Source organism: Ambystoma mexicanum, chromosome 1p (genome assembly GCF_040938575.1).
Source record: "Ambystoma mexicanum isolate Mex_15411 chromosome 1p, UKY_AmexF1_1, whole genome shotgun sequence".
NCBI lineage: Eukaryota > Metazoa > Chordata > Amphibia > Caudata > Ambystomatidae > Ambystoma > Ambystoma mexicanum.
In genome coordinates this window covers 1171214548-1171239422 of record NC_090921.1, presented here as the reverse complement: position 1 = coordinate 1171239422, position 24875 = coordinate 1171214548, and the positions used below count along the sequence as shown (strand labels likewise).

At 44.9% G+C, this 24875-nt stretch overlaps 1 protein-coding gene across 2 annotated transcripts in view; it reads right to left on the bottom strand.

Moving 5' to 3' along the window:
• Positions 1-24875, bottom strand: part of APLP1 (amyloid beta precursor like protein 1) — a 437997-nt gene that overhangs the window by 210055 nt on the left and 203067 nt on the right. For both annotated transcript variants that reach the window (XM_069604873.1, XM_069604874.1), the window contains exon 3: positions 2534-2663. In XM_069604873.1, the coding sequence (XP_069460974.1) occupies positions 2534-2663 (130 nt within the window). The remainder of the gene's footprint in view (positions 1-2533; positions 2664-24875) is intronic.

Sequence of the window (24875 nt, the reverse complement as noted above, 5' to 3'; positions counted from 1 at the left end):
ACGGGCACGTTTTTGACCAAGTAGTAAAACAGAACAAAAGACTCTTAAGGGCATATATAAGCACTGCTGGCTCAATTAGTTTGTCAGTGGATCATAAAACATGAGATACAAAAATTGGTTGACGTGCCATAAGGCTTTTATATTGCAGAAAGATGCTGAAAAAAATTACAGATGTGTTCTCTTATGAAGGACCTGCTGATTTCTGGAAAATGGATAAAGGTCGGGAAAATTCTCAGCAAGCTCTTCAAACAAACCCAATCTCAGAAGCAATGTTGGTTGATCACTTAGAACAGATTTATGCTAAAGGGTTGATTAAAGTCGACCAATTTGAAATAAAAGGGGGTACAGTTTGGAACCTAAAATTCAACACGGAAGATGTTCTCCATTTGATTGAGTAAAGTAGTAATTTCATGCCCCTAGCACGGATGGGTTGTCCAATGGGATTCTTAAAACCTATCTGGACGTATGGGCCGAGGCTTTGTATGCCATTTTTAATGTAGTGGTGAAAGTTAAATCTGTTCCTCCTCCTTGGAAAACAGCAGTAGTGATACCCATTTTTAAAAAGGGGGACTGATTAAATCCCCCAAACTTACCAGCCTATTGAGCTGCTAGACACGCCAGGAAAATATTCGCCTCTTGTCTTATCTGATTTGAATGAAAATGCAAAAAATAATAATATACCAGATATTTTCCAAGCCAGCTTTGTTAAAGGGTTAGTGACAGCCCTGAACGGTTGGATGTTAAACGTTCTTAAAGATGGACCTTTCACTGAAGGAACTGCTATTTATGTGGCTTTTCTAGATTTGTGCCCTTGCGTTTGATAGCATCAATCGAGCGCTTCTATGGAAAGAGCTCCTAATGTGGGGTTGCCCACTTTATCTTGTAGAGATACTAAAGGATCTTCACTCCGCCACTTCCTATCTGGGAATTTGCATTGTGGGAAGCACATGCGATACGCCTGGAATTTCTATGCTAAAATAATAAAGTCACCCTACTGGCTTCCCAAGGATATCCATTAAATGACGAACATGGTTGCTTTTCGATTGTACCCTTGATAATGTTTTACAAAGCAAAGGTGTCCCCTCCATAACCTATGGTGCAGACATTTCTTTTAACTATTCCCCCTGTATTGTGTAGAAAATTGAAGGGATTGTTTTGAAGAAGAGTCTTGCATCTCCCAAATGTAGTCCCTGTTCAAGTTATTTGTTACTAGTTGGGTTTGTTATTGCTGTCAGTTATGGCAGAGAGTGGAAACAAGTATCTCTATTCAGGAAATACCTTGTCCCAGAACATAATACCTTATCTTGTGTATGAGTGAAGTATTAAAGAACAAGAAAGATGCATATTTTAGACTTTTGGAGGACAGATGCCAAACTATTGTTAATGAATTAGATACTACACTAGACTGACTAAATTGATAATCCAGTAGCTGTTTAACGTAAACTCTGGCTAAGGGATTGGATCAATACGAGCTCAGAAGTAAAAGGTTTAAGTAGTTTTAACACTGCACCCAGGAAACAAAGCCTGACAATGCAATTCCTACATTTTTTAAAATATTCCCCTATGTCTAGTGAAGAGGTCAATTTTTAAGACTCCTGTTATGAAGGTAAAACACTCTGTAGGCAGCAGCTAAGGTAATTCAGTGTCTTTATTCAGTTGCTTCACAGGTTCAGATGTCATCAGGTACATTAGTTTAACAGGAGATATAAGGAAGTTCAGGGAGCCTACTGGCTCCCAACACCCAGGCTACATTCTTCCAACTGCCACAGGTGGAACACTCAGAACACTTAATCATCTCCCAACATTCCAACACCGACTTAGCCTTGTACAGATGACCTCACTCAGTCAGACATGCAGGAAGGCAGGGAACCAACAGGAAAGACAGACCCTAACAATTCAGTACTAATCTACACCTTACAAGGGACATTCTTGGCGTTCACTCCATGATGAACAAAGTTCCCTCAAGTTGCAGATTCTATAATGATTTGATGGTGATGGGGACTCTGAAACATGCAGTGCTACTGTGCTCAGCTTTAAGGGAATTGAGACAACTGCATTTTGGTCGATGTTTACAGCATTAGAGAATTCTTACCTCCGAGGATTGGTGGACTATGGTGCTAAGTGGGTCTATCACTGGTTTAGCTGTGGCAATGGTAAACATGTTAAAATCTCTTTATTATAAAGAGGAATGGGTAGGATTGTAAGCTCATTGGGGTTATATGATTGCTCGTTAAGTTAATAGGGTTTGCATAGGAAGTATCAGTTTGTACTGTTCTTATTCTGCTTATGTTTTAACTGAGAGGTTTTATATGTGTATGTTTTTTCGATGATTGTATTGAATTGTGGTGATTGTATTGAATTGATAATTATTATGATGTGCTTTTTTTCATGAAAGGTGCATTTGTAAATTACACAGGTTAATAAAAAGAAAATAGGCACATTGCTGACAAAAGGCTGTGGGACTCCGTGAAGGACACCCTAAACCCCACACGTCCTACACAGTTCCATATCCACAGGTAGCGCTTTCACTCACCCAGGCACCGCCATGGGACCACGATGTGCTGGTGACCTCTGCACTTTGATCTGCCCTTTTCGCACCAGTTGCTGATGGTGACCGTCTGGGTGGACTCTGCCACGTTGGCGATTTGGAGTTCAGGATATACCTAGAGATGAAAAAAGCACATGCATCATTCACAATCAGAGAGTCAAATGAGAGAGAGAGGACACCTGGGGATAAAAGGAATTAAAGAAGCATACCTCGCAACTTGCATGTTTTTGGCAGGTGTGACCCACCACATAAGCAGCAATCTTACCCGCCAAGCCCCTTAAACGCCCACATAAATCAATGGGCTTGTACACGCCCAAAACAAAAATTGGGTGTTTTCCTCTGGCCTGGGCCGTTGAGAGCTAGATACAAATGAAGACAGGGGGCCGAAAAGAAGGGAAAGTTTAGGCATGGTCATGTACAGGAAGCGGGTCTCGGAGCTACACTTGGCCATTCAGACTGTAAGGGGAAACTGAGCAAGAAAGGCAAAGTCAGACAGTGTGCACGATGATGCGACACAGAAAAGGGGGCGTGGCTGAGCGCAAGATCCAGCTCTTGCAACTATACTGTGACAGACATAGTCCTCTTTGTACCAATCAGTTGCCCTGAAATACCTGGGAACCCAAGACTCTTCTCTACGGGACAACCCCCAATGTGTGTGTGCGGCTATAGCATGCTGCATTCTGGGTGCTTTTTGCCTCGTTCCAGCATGCAATGGTGGCGAGTGATGGTGGGTCTGAACCACTGATACACTTCCAGTCTGTAGTAAGCGTGGATAAAGAGCACCAATAAAGGCAACACCTCTTCTCCTCATAATAGGGCCTTTCACTCATAATCAAATAATCCGCTAACAATGGGATTTTGGTAAACAAGGATTTGGCCTTCCCACCGCATTCAGCACATTCATTTGCCACATGCTCAGTTAAAAAAAATAAACTCAGCACCCTCCTTTCACCATGCTGCTCTATGCAATTTATACTCTGAATAATTGATTAGTCCCATCCTCAACTCCATAAAAGGCTTATTTTAAATATTTCTCTATGTTTCATGGTATAGATTTGCATATGCTTTAAACAATATGTTTTTTCTTGAGCTGAACTTGTTCACGCTGCCAAAGAACCATCCAGGCCCTTCGCGCCAAGGAGTAGAGCATAGGTATAACAAACAATTGGCGTGTGGGGTTGGGAGCAGGTACGGTGTGCGTGTGCCGGAGTTCCTCTTTCAAGACCCCTTTTTTTCTATAAAAAGAGGATCCGGTGATCCCATCTGCAGTAGCTACCACCCACTGATTAGAAGGAGGTGAAAGTGGGGGCCACGCCAGAGTAATTGAGGAGGTGTTTCATCGTCCACGAACCTCTGCCCATTGGCGTCCTAATTGCAATGTCCTTATAAGACACCCTTTCAAACTGGTTGCAGCGACTGGAAGATAGGTTTAGGACCCCAAATTTGACTATTGATTTTAGCCTCCATCTGTTCAATTCCATTGTGCGATGCTAGGCCTGTGAGGAGTCAGAAATGTGAGGTGGCCCATTTTGTAAAGAGTTTTCAACTTCAGCCATTTTATTTAATGAAAAGGGTTGGATAAACTCCTCACTATCCCTACTCTGAGGATTTCCCTGCCTAAGGGAAACTAAAGCAAACACTATAACAAAAGGATATCTGTCTTTCAGACTTGTACATTTAATAAGGAAATGCATTGCAGTTCAATTCAACAAATATTTATAACATATGATCGAAATCACAATATAACTTATGTCTCTTTTCATAGCCTGAGTGAATTCCCTTCCCCAGATCTGAGCAAGGTTTTGCTCCACAATTCAAAAGAAAAAGTCCTGGTTTGCCAGAAATGTTTTGACACAGTTGTGAAGAGGTAAACTTGATAACAAACAATTCTGTTGTTTCAACAATGTACCAGAGAAAATAGTATGTTCCAACTCCTTCTGGAGTAAGAACAGGTTTTACATTTGTCTTCTCCAAATAAACAACAATAATCATCTTTGTCATGATGATATTCCAAAACTTTGATTTACAGGGAAATGGTATGTTCCAGCTCCTCCTGAAGCAAAAACACGTTTAAAGAACAACAATTGTATTTGGCAGGATGATTTGCCACAACTGTAATTTCAAAAGAGATGGTATGTTCCAACTCCTCCTGGAGCAAGAACAAATTTAAACAACAATTGTCTTTGCCAGGATGATTTGCCACAAATGTGATCTCAAACGAAATATTATATTCTCCACAGCAGGTTAAATGAGTTGCCTTTGTTAGAACCACAGTTCAGCACTCCATCTTCTATTACCTGGTTGACTCCTGTACCAGGCCTTCTACTTCATCAGCTTGTCATACAGGTATACTCACCTGCCCGCTTAATGCTTTGCAAAATAACAAAGTGTGCTTCAGTGGTAGCTTCCAACTTCGAACAACTTTACAAGTTTTCTTTGGCATTAATCTTTAAAGCAATTTCGGGGAATCAAGGAATCACATTAGTGCTCTTTATGACGCCTTGGCAACTATGCTCCTCTCCCTCTGGATAATCTTCTCCAAAAGGGCAGTCTGTGTGCCACCTTTCTTTCCCTTCTACACCAACTACACAATAGTGACCAGAATATGGTATCACTCTGCTTCTGCCTTGGCAACTGTACTTGACAAAATATAAGTAGCAGGTCTTACAATTCTTGGGTTCCCCCGTGTTCCCCTCTCACCTTAAACAACGTTTATTGTATTGATATTGTTGGGTTTTTAAGTACTCTTGACTTGGGTATTGCTTGTAGGTTTTTGGTTTTAAGAAAGCTTCCCAACTGGGTTTTTGGGTATTCCGCAAACTCACACGCTTGCTTTCATATTCATTTTGATTCAACAAATGTAACTTTTGGTAGTTTTGAAAAGTTCGATATTCAGAATTGTAAATAGTACTTCTTTGCCTGACACACAAGAGGCACTGCATGCTGTGAACATGTGGACAGCGTTAGAGCGCTGCAAAGTCACTCCCACGCCATGAACTCACCGGGAAAGTCATTTGCTCCCATTCTGCTTGGTGTTCGTAGGTCTTCTGTTGTTGTGGCTTCCCGCGGTTGGGCCAACAGCCTCTTCTGGCTAACCTGCGCTTAAGCCACTTGAAATTGGAGCTTCTGCTACTCAGAGAGGTTCAGGTGCAACCTAGCAACCTGGAACCTCTAGTGAGGGCACACTTCCTTTGCTGCTTCTGCTTCCCGCTGCACGACCTCTGTACAACAAGACTTCAATGGACAAGCGTTCTCTTCTCACACTTCCATCTGCGCAACCTCTGCAACAGGGACAACTTGAGGTAAAGACTCTCTCAACATGTCACTGCTGCTGGTTTCTCTGTGGTCCGGTGTCTTTTCTCACCTGTAACTTCCCCTTAAGCTGCATACACGACCCACACTGCTTTGTCCTCTCATGCTGCTCTTCTCTCTCTGCCTGAAGCTGAGGGGGCTTTTTAAGCCCCCAGTCTCCCTCAGATGTAGGTCATCTACACCAATTATCTGACCACTCCCACAGCAGTGTTTCTCTGCATCCCTCTTTCTCGTCCCAGTACTGAGGGAATTGTGGGTCTTGAAGTCCCTCTCAACAAAGTTAGTTTTCTTAACCTTTTCTACTTTGCTGATATGGTCTCCGCTTTCTACAATTTTTATTGAAGTAGTATCACACAAATTGTCTGTTTTTTTTGTTTGGAAAGAGGAATAAGGCTTTCTTGACTTTTGGCAATTATTATTCACAAACCTCCTTCCCAAACGTTTTTTCCCACCATCCCAAACTTTGCAACCCCCTTTGCAGTTGGGAAGTGTCTAGCTCTATGGGTTTGAGAAGGGGTTTTATTCATTTTTTCATATAGTAGAGCTCTGGCTAATGTCACCCACATTAAGGTGTTCAACAGATGGAACAGTTTGATTATTGTGTCAACAAGGGATTATATATTTTGGCAGTTGTGGTATCACTTCCTTAAAGGAAGCTGAATATTGTCTCTCACCCCACAGGTTGTTCTCACTCCCCTGAGCCTTTTCTCCTCCCAGGTGATCCTCCCACAGAACACCACCCCCAACGTCAGGATGAGGAAGCAGCTGCCTTTCCCTGGCCACCTGGGAGGAGACTTTACTGAAAGATCCATAAGATTCATCACATACCCCATAAATAAACCTCATGACTGAGAATGGAAACAATGTTCGCTTCTATTGCATGATGTGGAGGATCGATGGTGAGCAGGTTCCAGTTTCGCGTTTGAATCCGAGAGTCCTATTAGCTATTGTTAGTGGTTTATTTTTTTTAATTATTTGATGTGAAGGTAATTAACTCTTTAATGTTTAAAGACATATGTACCAACCATTTCCACCCATATAACCTGATCTGGTACTGTCTCAGCTGTCCTCGTCTGTGTTTTCAACATTTGCAAGGAGGTGGTGGAAACGTGGACCTGAACCTGTTGAGGGTTTGCGATAGCCGACCAGTGTATGCAACACAAAAGCAGAATACGCCTTGATTTACCTTCAAGCTTGGGAAACGGAGAGAGAGAGGGGGCAACAGCTTTGGGAATCAAATAGGTTTGCTATAAAGACTTGAAGCAGATTTTCTATATGCATGTGTGGGGCTGGCGTAAACTTGGTTGAGTGGTCATTTGCATCCACATTTCGGAATGGAATTCAGTAGTAGTTTGCGTATGCCACCTGGCATACCCCGGGTCTGGCTTTTCCAGTCATTGTCTGGGAAAACTGTGTCGAACATCTCTGAAGTCACAATAGCAACAAAACGGATTATTGTTCCGTGCGTAATTTGTGCCTCAATGGTATAAAATGAGCCTTATTGATAGAGGGCTCGCCTGGTTCGTCATCCATTTTCTGGGGTGACCATTTTTCCACTAATCCCCACAGATGTTAACTAAAACATGCCTTAAAGCATCTAACATCAAGGTAGATTTCTGCAGTAGCTTGCATGCAGTAGTCCTTTATATGTTTTGCTTTTTGAAAAGGTCAAAAAGTAGCTCCCTTTTGGTCTCGCTGTAAAAACACTGTTGACTCAGACTAGTCAAGATGTGCGCGCAAGAGTGTCCCTCTGTTTGGGCTTGCCGCGCCAGACTATTTACTGCCAAATAGAAGTTCTGTCTCTCGGTTGGACTCAATGACCAAAATGGGCTGCAAAATAAGCTGTGTTGCACCCTGCTTGTTTGTTGACCGTATTAGGTGTTGTTGTTTTACAAGTAATATTGACCATTTGCTGTTGGATAAAATGTAGGTTTGGTGCTGAGGTCATGGAAGTGAGCACTCCCCTCCCCCCCCCCCATACTTTGGTATACTGCATTAATCACATTTTTGTGCTAGGTCAACAAATGTTCAAGTTTTCCATGCTCTGTTTCCTGCTTTAACTACAAATGTGAGACTCACAAATCAAATTGATAAATACTTGTTCCTGCCAGTGTAAGATTGAACATTCAGAAGATCAGTTACACGCAGTATGATGCGCAAAAACTGTCTTGGCGTGCTAGTAACCTTTAAGAAGGTCTTGCAAGCTTTAGAAGGATGATCACGGAAAAATGTGCTCCGACTTTTAGATCAGAGACTTGCTATGGCAGGTCAAGGGTCCGAGTTTAACTCAATGAAATCAAAAACCGGGAGCCAGTGAAGAACTCTTCAGATCTCTAAAACAGGACCATATTTGCTGGCCACATCTAAGACTTGTATCTGCATTCCAGACACGTGCCAACTTTGCAACCAATTGTTTAGATGTGAGAATCTATTCAAGTTGTCTAATCCGGCATTGGCAAGCACATCTACTACCAGCGTTCACTTATCTCCAGGGATACGCAGGCGGGTCCTTTGAAATCCAGTAAGTAGAATAAGACATTGTTGACAGCGGTCCCCACCAGTGATTAAAGGGGCATCACACATGCTTTGGTTTCAATGTTGACTGAGTTACCTATCAAAGAAGAAAGGGCTCAAATATATTGTTATAAAGAGATGGGTGTTGTCAGAGTATGACCTGCACACTTGCCCTAGATCTGAAGTCATCAATAGGGTCATGTTGATGATCCAAATTATAGGTGATGGGGGTGGAACTTCTACAGGTTCGGACATCCCTGACAAAATTGTGCTAAACTAATGGCCACTAAAATGTACCCCACTACGTTCAACAGGAAAGGGATTTTATGGAAGAACACTGACTTGCTGCTAGGTGTATAACTAGCTCTTTGTGTCATGATTTTGTGGTCCTGATATAATCACTGGAGAAAACATTGAGGGTGACTCGGTATATTTTTTTAAAGTCACTAATCAAACTTCCCAACATATTTTAGGACTGGTGTACTTATATAAACAAACTCCAGTCCTAGAATATTTGGGTAACATGTTGGATAGTGCCTTTAAGAAAATATCGAGTCACCCTCAATGTTTTTTTCCAGCAATTATATCACTGGATACCGATTTTGCCATTGTGAATAAAGCGCTAATCCTCACAACATTTGAAAGAATAATCAACAGTGCTGAACAAACAAATGTAATGAAGGTCAGTCGAGCAGAAATGTTTGATGGTGATTGCCCGTTTAAACTATTGAAATGGTGACAATCGAAGATGCATAGTAGCCCAGTAAATCCTATTCCTAGACATCCTGTGAACCATTCTACTTGTATTAACAAAAACTCTGAAACTTGACAACACAGAGTCTTTGATAGGCAACCAAAGAATAACTACCTAATACCCCTGAGCCAAGTCACCTTTACTCTGGTCTCAAACCTTTTTAGAAGGAAAGAGACGAGAAAGGATGATGGGACGAATCAAGGCACCAGCCTCTGCCAGAATCAGCATCTAAAACTAGATGTTCATCTCTCCCTAACTGCGACATGAAAAGGCACGATGCAGTGGAGGGCCTGGAAGCTTACCCGTAGCTCTAAACTTCATCTCTTGGCGCAGTTTAGGGCACCATAAACGTGACTGCTGCCACAATCGCTTCCTGTCAAGATGAGAAGGTGGTTCTCATTACCCAGTATGGCCACGTAGCAGTGCCAGAGCTTAACACAAGCCCACTGGGGCATTTGCCTAAAGGGGCAAGCCTTGTGAGGTGCAGCAGAATTGCTAAATCAAGCAAACGAGAACACCTTAAACCTTGGAGGAGTCTGTCTGAAAGTGTCTTTGAAGTGTTGTCATGGTTCCATTAACTTTTTCACTCCTGCATACCATTTTTCCAGTTGGGTCATAAATATCAGGCCGGAGCAGGATGAAATGAGGGAGATAGAGCAAACAAGATATGGGGCGTGAAAGGGGAGGTGAAAGAAAAAGAAACAAGAAAAGAAGAATGTGAGAAGGGCAATGGAAAATCGCTATGGAGAAAGTAAGCTAAAAAGAAAAAGTAAAGTGGAGTCAGGAAACAGAAGGCAGGAAGGCAAGAAGGAAATTGGGTGGTGTGAGGTAAGCATTGTATCAAGAGAGAGACAGGCTCAATTGTTATAGTTTCAAAACCTTTATTTACTGTAATGCTGGGGTTGGTTTAATACATAACTGGCCCTAACTATAAAGGGATAGTTCCCACAACTGATGCTTCTAAGGGACGTCAATATCTGAAAGTCCAAAACCAAAATTCACCTGTGTCTAAACCTATGCTTGCCCTCACTCTCTCATAAAATGTGGTAGGAAGTCTCTTTAAAGAAAAATGGTGATTCAAAAAGAAATATATACCAAGGCCGGTTTCAGGTGGTCTTCTCACCCGGAGTGGCTTGGTCAGTATCATCAAGGTTCAGCACAATCAAAAAGAGGTTGTTCATTAGCTCTTCCCATAAAGTTCTTCTATTCTGTTCAAACTCCCCCAATGTCTTTAGCTCCTGGGGATTTCCTTCCCCAAGCTTCAATCCTTCCAGGTTTCAGACAAAACAAAAATCTAACAGTTTCTCTCTCCGGCTTCTCAGGGTTCCCTTCCCAAGCTTATGCCTCCTTGTTTCACCAAATAAGTATTCAACTTTGGTAGGCCTCTTAGGGTTCCCGTCCCCAGGCTCAGGCCCCTTCAGCACCAAACACAAGTTCAGTTTAACAACAGAGTTTCTCTTAGGAATCTCAGGGTTCCCTTCCCCAATCTTAGGCCCTTCAGTTTCAGACACAAAGTTCAACTTATCAAGATGTGCCTTTTACCTATTTACAATTCCTTTCACACACAACCTTCTCATGAGGTAACATCAGAGACTTTTAAAAACGCTAGGTTGTTTGCTCCTCCTAAGCGAGACCATCTTTAGCCCCTCTCTGTATTTCCTGTACTTGCTTTTCTTCTATTCTTCCATCTTTCAGGTGCTTCCTGCACCCCTTTGTCATCTTCCACTTTGCTGTGCGCACTTGCACCTTCTTTGTCTTTCTCTTCTCTCACCTTGTCGTGCCCCTGGCTCTTTCCTTTGGTTCACTTTCTCTTCACCGTGCCTCTTGCACATTTGAATTTTGTGCACCCTTGTACCTGTCCTTTTCCTTACTGTACCTCTTGCACACTTGTTTCGCTCTACGATGCTCACTTGCACCTTTCCTTAACTTTCGGTCACTGGCACTATACTTATTTACCTTCAAGCCTTTTTGCTACCTTTCTGCTCTCTTAGCGCTTCAATGCTCACTGGTGCCTTTCCTTTCGGGTGCCCCCCCTATCTATTATCATATCCTTTTTCTTCCTTTCTGTTCTCTTAGCACCTTTCTCTCACTTTCCATTCACTTTCCGTTTTCTCTCTTGTTTTTCACTTCGTGTTGCTTGCAAAAATGTGTCTTTCTCCCTTCCCGCTCCAGCTAGCCGCACGCTCTCGAGTTTTTCTCGCTTACAAGCTTGAAAACTCACAGGGTAGCATTGCGCTGGTGAGCTGTCTCTCCGGGAATATGGGACTGAGGTCAGGGTCTCACCACCTGCCCCTCAGCCCCCCTTAGGACCGGCACATGTCCCAAGGGAACAAGCACTTTTCCTCACACCGCCAGCAGGACACGGGCTGCCTCACTCCGGCTCCTTGGAGACACGGCTCCCTAGCCACGCTGCAGCCCCTCACAAGCACCAGACCAGCGTCTCGGCACGCAACTTTCCTCCGGATCCCCCAGGCTTCTTTCCCTTCAGCTCCCTGCTCCTTGGCTTCTCGGCTACGATCAGGATTCACTGCTCACTCTGCTTTTCTGCCAAAAACTGGTCTGGGACTGAGAAGGAATACCCTGCTGGACTCAGCCACACAGCCTCCTTTCTGCTCTCCCAACTGCTTCTGTCTGCACTGCTCAATGCACTACCTTATATACACCTGGGTCCTGTTAAGGGGCTTCAGGTGTGAGTCCTTGGTCTCTCTTGTCTGACCTTCATTGGACCAATTAATAGGACATGCCTGACCCTTATGGCCCCTTTTCTCCTGGTCAATCCTGAGTGCAGGTGTTAGGATTGCTGTCAAATGCCTGACCTCGCCTGACTCTATTAACGGGACAGCCTAATGGTGGAGTGTAGTAGGCCTCTCCCTGCACCATGTTATTCCAAGGAGTAATCCTTATAACTCCCGGTAGCCTCTTCCTCATCTCAGTACATATTGGAAATGGGGAGATGGGATAAGATTGAAAATACCCCTTAAAGGCTGAGGGAAAGTGGGCTTTTGTGGGTGATGTTTTCCATCTTTCTTTCTTTGAGTTTATAGTATATTCTCTGGGTTTTCAGCAGTGGTCTTAGTGTCCGAAAAGTAGTAGTGGAACACAAACGCCATCACCACGCCCCCACCGACCCACCGTACAATTCCCTAAACAGATTTTCCTGCTGTTTAAGGGAACGTTCAGTGCAGTGCACTGAAGTGCAAGTTTCAACTTCTTCCTACACTTATTTTAATTCAAAACCGTTCCAGAAGTTCTTCTTTATAAAATAAAAGTATAGACACAGTCAAACTGAATTTTAAAAAGTAGAGGAGCGCTGCTCCGAACCGCTCCTACCCACTTCAACCACTGGTGTTGAGGAAGGAGAGACAAGGTTAGTGTCAATGGATGTGAAAGTGTTTGGTCTCCCTAGATGTGTTATCTTCCCTTTTCTTGAGGGAAGTTCAAGGAAAGACGGGACTTGGGTGACAATATCCCATAGAGAGGGAGGGTAGGATGGATTGAGTCACGGAACGGGGTGGTAGCATGCCTCGCCTTCGGACGCTCTTCCCACAGTCCCCAAGGAACCCCTGCACAGGGAATCCTCCCTCGTTTGTTTGCTCCCAGGGCTGGGGTCCAAGAGCGATGGCCCTTCCTTGGCTACCTGAACAACAGATCCCCAGGGACTATTTGTGAGAACGTCCTCAGGTTTCTCACAGTGGATAAGGAGGGTAAAGGGTGGACAGGTGGATGGATGGATAAAGGGTGAACGTGGAGAATGCTGATGTAAGGAAGGCATGCTATCAATAATAAGACACACACAAGTGACCACAGTTGAAAGGTGTTTATTGAACTTCAAAAAAGGTTTGAAAAATGCCTATCTAATTCTAAATCTAAAGATTGGAGCAAGCTACGACCATCCAATAATAATAACGGAATCCTATTGATGTCTTGTCAAAACAAAAAGGACCTCTACTAAAAAACCAATTGCCAATCCTTAACTCTAAATACAAATAGTGTGGGAAACAATGTTATGAAAAAAAAGAAGTGTTCAAGAAATTATATGTCAGGATATTCAGGCCGTTGGCCTCCATTCCCCACGTTTTCAGCACAGGACAAGGCGGCACACTTGAGTTTAGCACAGTCTCAGGCTTCTCTAGCAAACATTAGCATCAGGGTCTTCTGTGCCCAAGTCTCTTTTCCTTTCAAAGTCTTTTCTTTCAGAAGGCCTGATGTGACAAACAAACAATAAGTTATTTTCCTCTGAGGATTTCAAACATACTCAAATTCTCTGGTGACTCACTACTCACCTCAGATCCCCCTCAGCCGGGCTTAGATCCTCCTCAATGCTCGTAGGATTTTCATGTATCCAATTTCTTGGGTGATTCACGGTTCATGACGGATCCGTTTTAACACAATGTACAATCAGTCTCCCTCTGCTGGGCTCGGAGCAATTTAGCTCACTCTAACACAGACTTGCTTTAACACAAAGCTTTCAATTGACCTCCCTCGTTCGGGCACGGACCAACTTAATCTACTTTGTCATCAACTTTCTTGCCAGTATGAACATCGAAGACTTTCGATTGTGCGTGGGATTTTGCTTGACCCGTTGCAGGACCACTTTGATGCAAAGTTGTTTGCCACTCTTTCACCTTTGTCAACTCTCAGTTGGATACCTTAGAGAGACCTTCGAATGAGCACACATGCGGTGCCGGACCACTCTGTATCTAGGTTTCAAAGTTCAGTCACTCATCTGTTCAATTTTATTTGCATTGGATATCACATGCATTTCATACACTGTTTGCTTCAACGCGCACCATACAATATTGGCGCTTGCAACCTTGGCTGCAACACAGACCGGTCTGGTATCAGTCTCCCCAACTCTCTGGTATCAGTCTCCCCAACTCGCCAGCTGTGTTCATTTCACTGGCTCTGCTTTGTTGTAGGAGCCAAGGACAGTACCATGGCAGCAGGAGATTCTCCCAGCCTTGATTATCGGCGCGGGAGGGCCCCGGGTACCTCCGACACACAATGCAGGATTCTTCAGCCTGGTTTCCTGGTCTTACACTTTCTATTCCCGAGATTTTGTGAAACTAACAGTTCCTTGCCGAAAAGGTCAAGGGCACTTCCCTACTTGCGATCCCCTTCTGTTTCACCGACTTTCTAATTGTGCTAAATTGCCATCTTGGAACTGCTGTTTCCTCATGTGCTTTGCCTCACTTCAAGTGTGCTCTCGTGCTCCGTCTTTTATCCGCGTGGGGAAATGAAATGGAAGTCAGGTGTGCGTGATGGCCAGTAATTGCCTGACCCTGCCTGACCATTGTATTGGGACATGTCAGGTATATGGCTCAAGTGTTGGTCCGTTTTCTCTCATAGCGAGCTGTCAATGAGAAAGTGTTTGTGTTGTGAAAGGGGGTGGGGGATTGAGTTCCTAAATATCCTACCTGGTAGGATGGGGTAAAGGTGCTACGGGGAAGGCCATCCGGTGTCCCACTCCCCGGAAGCCCCTCACCCAGGTGATCCTCCCGCACTGGTCCACCCCCAAGAACTGTATCAAAATGTGATGGCTGTGTCCTGGCCACCTGGATGACAGATCCCCAGGGACTAGTGGGTGAGACACCTTCAGGTTTCTCACAGTGATCAGAGAATGAATAAAATGGTGTGAAAATGTGGACAATGTATGAATAGATAAAATGAGAATGTATTGATTGATAAAAGGGAGACCAGATGGATATATTGGTGGTGAAAGCAAAAATGGTTGTAAAACCGGGTACGCATAGAATGGAGAAAGGGGGAGAAAGGAATCAAAGAAACATCTGGCGTACAATATGGGTTAAATCACCATGCAGCATTTGCACTCCTCCCCAGCCTAGACCGAGTGCTGAGATGAATTGTGGCTTGTGGGGGTGCACTTGGAGGACATTTTCACATAGGACAGCAAATACTCTACTAGACACTGCCGTCCGTAAAATCCCCAACACAACTTTCCCGCACAATATTACCATATTAAAGTCCTCCAGGTATCACTTCAAATACCTTGGCATTACGGGAAACAGCATCATTTGCCATCACTTTCATATGTCTTAACAATAGGTACTACGCTGGCACTAGACGAGCAACTGTAATGCCTGTAATTACTTGCTTGAGGTTGCTAGTACAATCTGTTCTACTCAGGCCCATAATCCTGCCAACTGTTGAGACGCCAATACTAAGCCTCTCTCGGCCCAGGACAGTGACTTATGCAGCAATTCATATTTAGAATGGTGCTGGAACAGTTACAGAGCAAATGAGTTGGCTCTAGTGGAGAAACCAGGATTAAGGCCTAGGTGTTCTTCACGAATGTTGAGCAGTTTACCCAGTAGACAACATCTTACAACTTGCATTTCCCACTCCATACATGGTACAGTATCTCACTCACCACAAGGAACTGCCTGGTAGCCCCAACTAACCTTAAATCCGACTGCTGGAGATCCACACATGCAGGTAATCTTTTGCTGAATACAACAGATGGAAGTGATGTAATTCCAGATTCTGTTTTTTATTGGCCCAGCTCCACTTTGCTCAACACTGTATGCAGTTTACGTGAGATCTTTGCTAGTGTACCGTGGGGAGATAGGACAGCATATTGGCTAATGTCTCAAGCGGTCACCGTCAGCATCTATAACCAGTGGCTCTACATAGGTTTTGAACTACAACTCCTATAATCCACCACCATTAATTGTGCCAGTTATGAACTGATTGGAATGTAGTCGAAAACATTTGGACAGCCAAAATGTTGCAGCCTTTATGCCCACTAAACTCAGTCATCACAGGTGCTCAATTGTTTACATGCTTGTGTGAACACCTTTGCACAATAATGTATATGCGCCATCAGCTTCTAATACGCAAAACCCTTTGGCTAGCTGAGAGTCGGCCAGCTCCATCTCTCTCCTTAATTTCTCTTGCTGCTGGGCTTTCTCTTAACAGCAGCTTTTCTTATGCTCAGCCAATTCTCACAACAAGCTTTTATGTGTCCTGTGAAAATGCCCCTGTCTGACCCATGAAGTGAGTGTGTGGCGATTGACAGGACAGGGCACCACCATCGGATACATGATTTTGGGACCGTGCGGTGTATTAACATGACCCCCTGGAGCCCTAAAACCTTGCCTAAGGGTCAGTGCATTGCCACATGTGTGCCCAGGCAGTGGGAGGCCAGTTATCAATGTGCGCTCCATGTATTTACTGTCTTTACATACATTGTCCATAAGCCACTTTAATAAGGCCCTGCAGAGTGATCACCATGTTCCAAACAAAGGAGAGACAAGAAGTGGAAGAAAACGGACTGCTACAGCGCAGTGTTTCCAGAGCAAAGGCAGAGCCAATAGGGCGATTGAGAGACCCGCTGCCAGGCTCCTGTAGGGGAGCTGAGAGAAGCACCCCGACTGTTGCTAGCGGTTCCTGTAGAACGGCACAAGGGAGGTGCAAGGAAGGTGCTTCGGTGCATAGAACAGGAAATAGTTACAAGATGGCAGACTGCGCATTTGTAGCCGCAGGACGCGCAGCGAGAAATTCCTGTTCAACTTTGCTACAGACAAATCTTTTCAACATCCACAAATAAGACAGCAGGCTACAGAACACTTGCAACTCATTATCCGAGACCCAGCCCAATGGAGGCAACACCAAGAGGTAAAAACAGACAAAGGCAAGGAATAGTATGTGTAATACCGGAGCAGTAAGCAGAAGAGCAGAGGAGTAACCAGAGCTACACGCTATGATATGATAGTTTATTTATATAGCGCCTATACACGATGTGTTTCAAAGCGCTTCACGGCAAGGGAGGGAACAAGGGAAAAATACAATGACATTCTTACAGGCCATGAACAACAAGAATGTGAAAGTAACTATCGTACTCGGCTTGGCGACAGATAGATCAAGTGCAAAGACACAGACAGGAAGGAATGGACACAGACAAGCGACTACCATGCTAGGTCTGACGACATTTCTGATACAGCTGGAATTTTACAAGAGGAGAGGGAGAAGGGATGAGAAAGAGGGAGAGGAACAAAAAAAGAGACTATCGTACTAGGCCTCACGACATTTCAGATAGTGCTGGAAGGGGGAGAGGAGAACAAGTATGGGAGGGGGATGAGACACGTTGTTGCTATCATACTAGGTCAAGGGATAATTCTGATAGAATAAGTGCATAGAAAGGAAAGGGAGGGCCGGAGAGGAGGAGAGAACAAAGAATAAACAGTGAAAAAGAGCAGAGAAGCAGAGGGGAGAATGAATACAGTTGCAGAGGTCAGTAAAACTTATAATGTTGCAGGGTACAGAGAATGTAGTCAAGGAATCAAGAAGGGCACAGCATGATTCAGAGCCACCCTGAGTGTGAGATCGCGGGGAGATCCAGCATGAGAGTTGAGAAGGTGAAACACAAAGTGAATGTGTCCATAAGGTCAAATCCAAGTGTTGGCAACAGGTCGGTGATGGTGAGACAATAGTGAATCGAGACAACTCCTGTAGTGAAAGAGGTGTAGGGGACGTGGGGGTGGCAGAAAGGATAAGGGAAGAGGGAAGAAGAGAGCGGGCAAGCAGGGGCAGCACTGAGAAGTGCTAGAGAGGTTAGTGGTGGAAGGAGAAGGAGAGGCTTACAGTACAGGAGGAGGTAGTGTAGAAGGAGGGGTTAAAGAATGTGGTGAAACAGGAATGGATGCAATCGAAAGCAAGGAGGAGAGAGTTATTGGAAAGATAGAAGGAAATCAGAGAGAAAGATTGGCGTGTAGGTGGAGAAATTAAAGATTCCTCAGGAGGATGGCAGATCCAGATGGAGGGGGGAAGGTTGTGGGCAGAAGGCAGAGGAGTAGTAACAGTGGTGAAGGAGAACATGGAGAGTTGGAGAAGAGCAGGTTAAGGAGAGACTAAGAGGAGGGCGGAGTGTAACTCCTTTGGAAGTGCTGGGACACGCCAGTGAGGGCAAGCCATAACTTAAGCCTACGAGTTGTACCGAGCAGGCTGGAGGCGAAACGTCGAGGTTAGACAAAAGGCAGCCCAAGTGCCAGAGGTGAGGACAAGCTGTAGCATGATAGGCAAGAGGTAGAGTCACATCAGCAAGTAGAGCAAGAGATGGTTGAGTGACGGTAGGTTCAGGACCCGGGGTCAGGTGACCATGAAGAAAACTGTAGAACATACTAACCAGGAGCCCCAAGCTTTAATGGGGAGTGTATGTGGGGTTCTGAGAAGCCACACTTGGTGGACTTGCAAAGGTTTACCACAAAAGTCTAACCAAAGTCTCAATTGGTAACAAGGCTGATCAAAAAGGCTTGGACGATGGCGGTCAGGGGCTTGGTGTAAAGTAAAATTAACATACAAAATAGTTTAACCATTAGCTTGTCCCCAAGTTCTATTTAATTTAGCACAGCTGCGTTAAGTCAAAATAATTAATGGTCAATGCAAGTGATATATACACACACATAATCACAGCTAGGTGTCCAAAATAGGCAGTTTAGAATGGTTAATTACTGTTACAATTTGCTACGTGAGGCTGGAAGATGTTAAAACAAATGATTGGAGGCCATAACATATTATAATGCATCACTTGTCTAAAGTAACTCAACGAAATAGGTCCAGCTGTAACTTAAGAACAAGTGTTTCACAGAGGTCAAGTTAAGTAAACAAGTGTTGGCTACTTTGGAGTTATTTAAATAGTATTTCAAAGTTCTCCCATCTGAAGCAATGTGCAGTAGTTACGCTTGAGTATGTGAAACAATGCGTAAAGTAGGTGTTTAGCAAAGCAAGTGGGCAGCTACCAATACTGGTCGTCCAGGTGGATCGCAGAGAGGATGCCTATGCCCAAGTTACACACCAAATGTAAGCGTAGCTGCAAGGGAGTACTTCACACCCGGTGTTAGTGAATGGGGACCAGTAGGACTTTAAAACAGGCATTCCAACCAGTGTCAGATTACGACAGGGCGCGAACACGGGCTGTACTCCCCGCTGCCACAACGATCAACCCTGCCCACCAGAGCAATATCAACACCTAGTGAGTTGGTTAATTGGGGGGGGCAAGTAAGGCAGATGACCAGTTCAGGTACCCAGAAACCATGGGAAATTAAACAAGAAAAAACAGGTTACTAAAAAAGGTGACACGGGAGATGCCCCATTGCCCACTGCATAGCCACCCCAGAATTTTTTATCTCTGTACTTGTCTCGAGGAAGCACGGTGAAGGAGTTTGCAAGTGGATAGACTGGAGGAAGAGGAGCCTTACGAGTCCGTAGGACAGGACAAAGCACCAACTGAATGTTACCAGGGTGCAAAAATCAGTAACAAAATAGAATTTATAAAAATCCCAAGGACCTCCCAGAGACGGCACAAGGAAGCACACCATGGAGGAAGGCGGTCTTCGTCAGTTCTTTCCATGTCTGGTGATGGACGGCCCTGCGCTCTCCCTGGCTGCGCCTCCAGGTTATGAGATTATTAGAGTAGATCGCAGATCAGGCTGAGGTGGAGGGGTTCATTTATTTATGCAGCTTCGCTTCAGATACATCAAGTGGATGTTGTAGGTCGGTTGGCTTGTGATCATGGGCGTAATTTTAGGGGTGGGGGGCAGGGGTGTTTGTCCCCCCCCAATTTTCACGGCACACCATTTTGTCCCCATTCATTTGGTTCCGGCACCTTTTCTTCAGATGTCGTGGCCCCCCCCCAACATTTTCAGCAAAGTTACTCCACTGGTTGTGATGTTTTGTATGCAAAGTTGTTATCGGATCATAACACCACCATTAACCTCATTCTCATATACCGCCTGCCAACCACTATGACAGAGTTCCGTCTTCAACTTTGTGACATGCTGATGCCTTTGCTTCAGCCTTTGTGGAAGGTTTTTATCTTGGGGGCATGGCCTGGCCAGCGGCTAATGTAATCATACGTTCACCGACCTCTGTAGCCCTGCCAGTGTTTAGGCGACTTCATGGCAGCCATAAGCAGTATTTTGCTTCCGAAATAGCGGGTCCCTCTGTGGCACGCTCCACTAGACAATCTGCACGAATTTCAGACAAATCACCTGACACCCGAGCCTTGTCGCAAGCCCATCACGGACACCCATGGAGGCCCGCCTAACAATATTGGCCTGAGCACTGCCTGCCTACCTCGGAGGCGATCAGTCATCTCGGCCCGCTAGGGTATCCTGGGCACGGACCATTGCAGCGTCTACCGCTTGGAGGAGGACCCCCGCGGCCCTGCTATCCTCCTGCCGCGTCCTGACCTCGAGCTGGGCAGCTTCCCCTCAGGTCCCTGAGGCATAGAGCTGCAGTATACTGGCATGGACTCCTTGCGCCGGTGGGCGCACCCTGAGCGAGGTACAGTTGGAGTGTGACCGACATCGGTCCTCTGGATCACTGCCCTGCTAGTCGAGGCTCCCGTTGGTGCACAGTGTGTGGATGAGTGGCACGCAGCGCCATTGTGTCCCATCTGCTTTTGTGGGGCATATGCAATCTAGATCTATATTATCTACTTCAGCATGGAACGTTTATCCTTACAGCTCAACGTTTCCCTGCAGTTTGGGGAGTGGTCAGGGGACTCTAAGGGCCCTTCCACAGTTCTCTGACTGTGCCGGAGCTGCCTGTCCTCCCGGGGGGGGCTTGATGCCGAGGGTGTCCCGTTTTTTCTTCCTGCTGCTGTACTGTGGGCCTTATGCTAGCGTAGGACACCAGCTGCACCACCTCTTCTCTAGACTGAGTGCCATGGTGGTCTACCCCTCTCCAGCTTGGTGGCTCGGCAGCAGCCTGAATGGAGACACCGTTTGTGATGTGGCCTCTATATTGAAGCGATGTGCCCAGCTGCTTCCGGCAGTATCCTTTTGACTCCTGCTTGTAGTCCTTTTCATGTTGCTTGGTGACTTGAGCAACCTGGGCCATGGTGGTTGTGCAGTGGGGTGCCGAACCATGAAGTCTAGCAAAGCTAGGGAAAAGTCGACTTCTATTAAGAACCTCTTGCAGCCTTCCAAGTCTGTCACGTCTGTACCAGCGGCCATGGACCCGGCACTGGACCATGATTCACAGCCAGCTTCAAAGGGGGACATAGCGCAGCTACTCCAGCCAGTTAAAAAGGAAATGGTGTCCACCCCACAAGACCTGAAAATCTCATTTCACAAGCTCACCCACAATGTCCAACAGGCGGAACATCGGCTAAGCGACTTAGAAATCGCGTTTTTGTGACCAGACTAATTCCTATAATCAGCTCGAACAGCGGGTGGCTCCGTTAGAGACACATAAAGCACTTATGGATGAGCGGCTGGAGGACATCGAGGATCACTCTAGAAGAAATAATGTTCAGATTCAAGGGATCCCCATGAGGTCTTGGATTGTGATCTGGATGCATATGTGCGCAATCTTTTTTGCAGGATACTTAGAGACGATGAGCAGCTGGACCTTACTCTAGATCACTCGCAGAGTGTATTCTAACTTTCAGCAATGCCAAAACCTCCTTCCAGATGTGGTGTGCAGGATTCACTTCTTCCGGACCAAAGATCTCATCTTCCAGAAACCCAGGGCCCAGTGCAGCATCATGTTCAAGAGAATGGAATTCCAGATATTCCAGGATCTGGCACAGGGAACAATCCAGAGATGCCGTCAGATGAGATCACTCACTCAGTGGTTGGCTAAGCGAAATATCCCGTACAGATGGGGGTATCCATTCTGCATTGTGTTTACCTACGAAGGTGTCCAGCATCAGTTTATGTCCCCTGATGTGGCACTGGACATGCTGAAACATTCTTATGTGGGTCTTCAAATTGCCTGAAGGCTTCGAGCAGAGCGCCCCACAGGATTGGGCTAAAGTACGCTCTAGGAAGAGTAGACGTAGGGACCGCTGGAGGCCCTCAATGGACAGACAGGAGAGGAGTGGGGACTCTGAAGGGCCTACATGACTGGAATGGGTACATTGGATGTTCTTTTCTTCTACCAGACTGCAGTTTAATATTGGCTGGGGAAGCTTCTACAGTGGTTATTGTTATGTTGCATTGGTTTTGTGGTGTTAATGAAGTTGCTTCAAATGTTTGATTCCAGGTCTACATAGGCAGGGCAGCAGGAGTACTGGCCCTCTTTGGGTACTTTTGTGACCCAATACTAGTCACATACGTGAAGACTATTGTTTTTCTTTTTTTTTTTTACTCCATATTGTGCATAACACTTTTTTCTTTCTAGGGCTGGTTCAAGGTTAGTGAGATTCGCTCATTATACAGACATTAGACCGAAATCGGATCACATTTTATTTTATGTGCATTGTTTATGTTGTGTGGGGTGGTTTGGACTGAAGGGCAAAGGAGAAATGTGACATATGTCTAAATGGGGGCTCTTAAGGTGATTTTGCTGAATGTGCAAGGACTTAATTCTCCAAGGATAAGAAAGCGTGTGTTTCCAAACTGGCTGAGCCGAATGCTGATGTTGTCCTATTGCAGGAGACACATTTATTGGAGGCAGATGGCACAGACTCTGCCCCAAATGGTTTCCTCACCAGTATTTTGCCTTGCCTCCCACTAGAAGGGCTGTTGTGGCCATTCTGTTCGCCCATTCTCTGAATTTTACTATGGTAAATATGGCCAAAGACCTCCAGGCGCGGTACTTGGGGCTTCAAATTCGCCTTGAGGATGCAGACTTTACCCTGTTCTCCATCTATGGCCCGAACCAGTGCAAAGATGTTTTTTATGCTGAAACGCTTCCACTCATTGCTCATTTCCAGGTGGGGGAACTTATCCTCGGTGGGGATTTTAATGTGGTGTTGGATGGGGTGTTGGACAGGTCTACCTCAGCGGGAGGTTTAGATGCATCCAGGTCCAAATCCCTTGAGCAGGCAATGCTAGATATGCAATTATCAGATGTTTGGAGATTGCAACACCCTCGAGAGCTATTACACTTACTGCTCACATGTACATTGCAGCTATTCCCGGCTAGATTTCTTTCTGGTCTCCCACTCTCTAATCTTGTAGGAAGCTAACGCCACAATAGGATTGGCTGTGGTTTCAGATCATGCTCCAATCATGCTTCAGTTATATACATTAGCATTGGGGGCCAGGAAAAAAGCATTGTGGAAGATAATTACTCTTTACTTACTGATGTAGCACTGTAATTTCAGAGCGGATCAATTTATATTTTCAAGTAAATAGCACATGGGATACGCTGATAGCGATTGTCTGGGACGCTTTTAAACTTACCTTGCACAGTGAACTTATTAGTCTAGCCTCCACAAGGAAGCAGATGCTGTATCCCAAAGCACAGAAGCTGAGAAGCGAGTACGAGACCTAGACCTACAATATAAGAGTGAAGGTGGGGATATAGGGTTTAGAGGCAGCTCCAATTAGCTAGATCTGAACTTAAAGCACTCTGGGCATCAGATGTTTCCCACAAATTACTCCAAACCAAACAGTTCTATTTTAGCACTTCCAATAAAGCTTCACGCATTTCAGCCTACAGGTTTCAAGTCCAAAAAGCTAGGAGTACTATCCCTACATTGCAAGATAGGAGTGATTGCATACAAGAGGATTAAGTCTCCAAAACGTGCATCTTGGAGGAGTATTATACGTCCTTATTTAGTGTGGATATTTGGAATATTGAAACTCAAAGAATGAATTAGAGGAGCGAACTCGCCCTCCACCTCCGCAGAAGACCGTCAAAGACTTGACAGATCCGATTACTCTTGAAGCGGTCACCCGAGTTATTCGATCACTTCCTAAAACAAGGCCCTGAGGCCTAATGGTTATTCTCTCCGTTTTACAAGAAATGTGTTGACCTTCTCGCCCCTTACCTGGTCACTATATTTAATAGTTTTGCAGACACAGGCAATTACACCGACAATGGGTGAATCTTTATGATTACCAATTAGCAAACCAGAAAAGGATCCTACCATTCATACATCCTATAAACCCATCGCGGTCTAAATTTATGATTATCAAATGTATTCGAAGGTTCTCTCAGACTGGTTGGCAGGCATTCTCCTGATGCAGTCCATATAGACCAAACAGGTTTTATTACCGATGTCAAGCATTTGACAATATTCGTAGGACCTTGAACGTAATTCAATATGCGAGACAGCATAATCTGGAATTAGCAGTCTTGTCTGTCGATGTTGAAAAAGCATTTGACCGCATGGATTGGGCATATCTCTTTGAGGTGCTGAGTAGCTTTGGGTTTAGTCCCCCTTTTATTAAAAGAATACAAGTTCATCCTCCTGACTACTCAAATACAATTAAATGGAGCTTTATCTGAGCCGCCGTCTTTGTCCAGAGGGACCCGACAAGGGTGTCCATTGTCCCATCTTCTGTTTGCGTTGTCTATGGAGTCCCTGGCAATCAAAGTTCGGTTGGCAGGCAATATGCAGGGAATTGACATAGCACAGTCCCAACATGAACTTGCACTCCATACTGATCTTCTCTTTTTTATACATCGCTTGCGGATGACCATTCCACAGATAGCTTCCCTATTGGATTCATTCTACTGTGTCGCTGGATTCAAGATTAATTATTCTAAATACATAGTTCTTAATAATACTGAAAAACCCGAGACGATAAGATTGGTTAAGGGGATATCTGACTTTCAATGGGCGGTGGCTTTGCTACAATTCCTAGGGGTTCAGATCACTCCCACTCACTCCCAGCTCTATGCCAAAATCATCCTGCCCTTTTTTCCTCAGCCAAAGCGGATTTGCTTCCTTGGACGCACTCTGATATTTCACGGCTTGGGTGACCGACAGCCCTCCGTATGACCCTTTTTCCACGTTTATCATATACCTTACAAGCCCTTGCGGTC